Here is a 4063-nt window from a genome sequence, read left to right on the forward strand (position 1 = left end):
GTGGGTGGTGTTGCAATAGGAGGTGTTGCGATGGGTGGAGTTGCAACAGGTGGTGTTGCGACGGGTGGAGTTGCAACAGGTGGCGTTGCGATAGGTGGTTTTGCGATTGGTGGTGTTGCAATTGGAGGAGTTGCCACTGGTGGTGGGGCAACGGGTGGGGAAGCTACTGGTGGCGTTGCAACGGGTGGGGTTGCCACTGGTGGTGCAACTGGTGGTTTTGCGGTAGGTGGTGTTGCAATAGGAGGTGTTGCGACGGGTGGAGTTGCAATAGGTGGTGTTGCGACAGGTGGTTTTGCGATTGGTGGTGTTGCAATTGGAGGAGTTGCCACTGGTGGTGTAGCAATGGGTGGGGAAGCTACTGGTGGTGTTGCAACAGGTGGAGTTGCAATAGGAGGAGTTGCCACTGGTGGTGTTGCAATAGGAGGAGTTGCCACTGGTGGTGGTGCAACTGGTGGTTTTGCGATGGGTGGTGTTGCGATAGGAGGTGTTACGACGGGTGGAGTTGCAACAGGTGGCGTTGCGACAGGTGGTTTTGCAATGGGTGGTGTAGCGATAGGAGGCGTTGCAACGGGCGGATTTGCAACAGGTGGTGTTGCGACAGGTGGTGTTGCGACAGGTGGTGTTGTACTAGGAGGAGTTACCACTGGTGGTGTGGCAACGGGTGGAGATGCAACAGGGGGAGTTGAGACAGGCGGAGATGCAACAGGGGGAGTTGCAACTGGCGGAGTTGTAACAGGTGGTGTTGCAATAGGAGGAGTTGCTACTGGTGGTGTGGCAACGGGTGGAGTTGCAACTGGAGGTGGTGTTGCAATAGGAGGTGTTACGATAGGAGGTGTTGCAGTAGGTGGTGTTGCAATAGGAGGAGTTATCACAGGTGGTGTGGCAACGGGTGGGGTAGCAACTGGTGGTTTAGCGATGGGTGGTGTTGCGATAGGAGGTGTTGCGACTGGTGGAGTTGCGACTGGTGGAGTTGCAATGGGCGGTGTTGCAGTAGGAGGAGTTGCCACAGGTGGTGTGGAAACGGGTGGGGCAGCAACTGGTGGCGTTGAAACTGGTGGAGTTGCAGCTGGGGGTTTTGCGATTGGTGGAGTTGCAACTGGTGGTTTTGCGATAGGAGGGGTTGCAACTGGCGGAGTTGCAACAGGTGGTGTTGCAATGGGCGGAGTTGCTACAGGTGGTGTTGCGATAGGAGGTGTTGCAACGGGCGGAGTTGCAACAGGTGGTGTTGCGACTGGTGGGGCTGCCACTGGTGGCGTTGCAACTGGCGGTGTTGGTGCACATGGTGGAAGCTTGTGGGTAGGTGGTTTGGGAGTAAACGGAGGAGGCTTCGTGGTAGGAGGTTTAGGAGTCGATGGCGGAGGCTTCACGGGGGGTGGTTTTGGAGTGGACGGAGGGGGTTTTATTGTGGGAGGTTTCNGTGGGAGGTTTCGGTGGGGAGTGATGTTTTTTAGGGGGTTTAGGGTGAGGGTGTGGTTTGACGGTGGGTGGTTTAGGGTGGGGGTGTGGTTTAGGCGGTTTGTGGGCTGGCGGAGGTGGTTTTATAGTGGGAGGTTTAGGGTGAGGGTGAGGTTTGGTGGGGGGTTTAGGGTGGGGGTGTGGTTTAGGTGGTTTGTGGGATGGCGGAGTTGGTTTTATTGTGGGAGGTTTTGGGTGGGGGTGAGGTTTGGTGGGGGGTTTAGGGTAGGGATGTGGTTTCACGGTGGGTGGTTTAGGCGGTTTTACTGCCGGTGGTGTAGGTGGGACGACAGAATGTTTTGGTGGTTTGTGGGGGTTAGGTGATGGTTTTGGAGGGCTACATTCACGAGCGTATGAGGCAGCAAGGAAGCCAAGGAGGATGAGAATGAGAAAGGAGAGGTTTCGAGTGCGAAACCCCATTTTTTGAGAAGGAGTGGACTTCAGTGAGTACGTAGGAATATGAATGAGTAAGTTCCCATTTATAGAATAATATTCTAGGATATTTTTGTTCATATCATGTTGCAAGGGCAATTGAAACTTGATTTGATTAAAGCACGCATCAGGTCACCTAATTACTAAAAGACAGTAAAGGTTTTTGTCTCACTTTTCCTAAATTGGCCTATATTATGTGTTGTAGATTCTTATCTTCTTTCGGAAATATTAGGAATAAAATTCGCTACTTAGGTTGATTAGGACTCATTTGTGGGTTTTAAAACCCAATATATTTTTTGCTGTAATCATTAGTTTTTAGTAAACGGTTTTAAACATATTTGAACATTTTAACGCTTTATAAAAATACTGTTCTACATATGAATGGTTTGTAATGTATAAGCGATTAAACGATATCCACTATCATTAAAATATCATGGTCAACAGAGTGCAATATAGTTTAAGGAATCATGTCCTGCATCCTATCTTTTATTCTAAATTCCAGATCGATCGCGTTGCATAAGTCTATTAACCTAAGATAAGACCTAGTCCGTAAATTTGTAGAAGTTACGAAATTAATGTTTGCTATACGGTGATCGACATAAAAAATATTTAAAAAACTTGGAATTAATCAATCATATTTTGTAATTATTGGGGTGAAATGAAAACGATGGGAGCAAGCGAAGGTTTTTGTAGTGTAATGGCCAGTGTGCAGACAGTGTAACGTAGAGGCATCTCCCATTCTCTATTTTATAATTATTTTATTTGACTTAAGAGGCATCTCTCATTCTCTATTTTTTAAAGTTGGAAGATATAATTAACCCATCCTTTTCTCTCATTTAGGTCCACTTTTCTTATAAGGATTCTTTGCAACTTTTTTGTGTTTTAGTTTGTGTCTCTACCTATAGAAATGGATCATCAATTTGAGTTGACACAAATCTATTCGTTGATAAGTATAGAACCATGTTGTTAGGTTTCAGTGGCTACTAGCTAGCTAGCTAGCTAGATAAATCTGTTTACATGTGTGAAAGTTTCACTAATTAATGAAATACTTCCTCCATTGTAAATGTATGATATCGTTGAAGTTTTGTATTTGTTGATTTTTTTTATTTTTTTTTTTATTAAAACCAATAAATCTCTAGGACTGGTTTATGGTAATTGACCCTTGAATCAAATTAATTGAGAGTTCAAACATTGGTTTGGTTTAATAATTGTTTAGCAGATAAAAGTGAAATCTAGGATTGTTTTATCAGAGGGCTCTATAAAAGCAAAGCTAGCATTGATATTTAGGGTTGTTAGAGTGAGATCAAGCTTGTGCAATATCTGTAACTTTAAGTACGTACTAGCTAGTGTTGCCTAGCTGAAACATAGGCATTCTACATCGAATCTAAACTCGTGAACGTGATTCGTATACATTATTTTTCTTCTTTTTAATCATTCATTTCGTTTCTTCTTCCAAGTTCTTCCGGTTGATTTCATGAATGGGAGAAAAGATATTGAGTGTAAGAAAGAGATCAAGAAGCTGAAGTTGATCAAGTTCTGTGGCAATTAACGAATATACAAGAATTACAACATACTAAAGCAATTTGTTAGGTTTCCAATGATTATAAATTGTTTACAGATAAAAGTTACACTGATTAATGATGAAAAAAATATTGGTCTCTTGAGTTCAAGTTTTATAAGTACACGCAGTATATTCGTTTCTTGAGTTTATAATCAAGATATCATTTCGAGGGAACATGTTAGATATCCTACATTTACCTTCTAAAAGTATCAAAATTAGGTACTTCCGATTATCTTTTTCTTAACATTTGCAAATTTATTAATTTAAACAATTAATGTACAGAGTGAAGAAGGTGAATCAGGAAAGGAGAAATATAAAAGTTGGAAATAAAACCTTGATCGTTGGAATTTAGCTAATTTTTAGGCACTTAGCTAACTTATATATCAGCCGACCTACTCGAAGTTCTTGGGATCCAAATGAAAAGAACATCTTCAAATTTTCCCTTCGTTGGACGCGGTTACAAAGTCGCGTGTACGATTCAGCTGATAGTTAGAATAGTGTAACCCGTGAAGTATATGTCACTTTTAGAATTTAATTTCCCTTCAAAAATAATATAAAAAGAGAGATAGATAATGTGACATTGTGATAGAATCTCATGCTTCCATGTGACTCCAC

The 4063-nt window shown here is 42.8% G+C and overlaps 1 protein-coding gene across 1 annotated transcript; it reads right to left on the reverse strand.

Moving 5' to 3' along the window:
• On the reverse strand, positions 3-1529 carry LOC109129093 (proline-rich extensin-like protein EPR1; the record flags this gene model as incomplete). The annotated part of the gene is made up of 1 exon (XM_019236716.1): positions 3-1529. A coding segment is annotated over one exon (1527 nt), but the record flags the coding sequence as incomplete, so codon positions are not given.

The sequence above is a fragment of the Camelina sativa genome, chromosome 15 (genome assembly GCF_000633955.1).
Source record: "Camelina sativa cultivar DH55 chromosome 15, Cs, whole genome shotgun sequence".
Classification (NCBI taxonomy): Eukaryota; Viridiplantae; Streptophyta; class Magnoliopsida; order Brassicales; family Brassicaceae; genus Camelina; species Camelina sativa.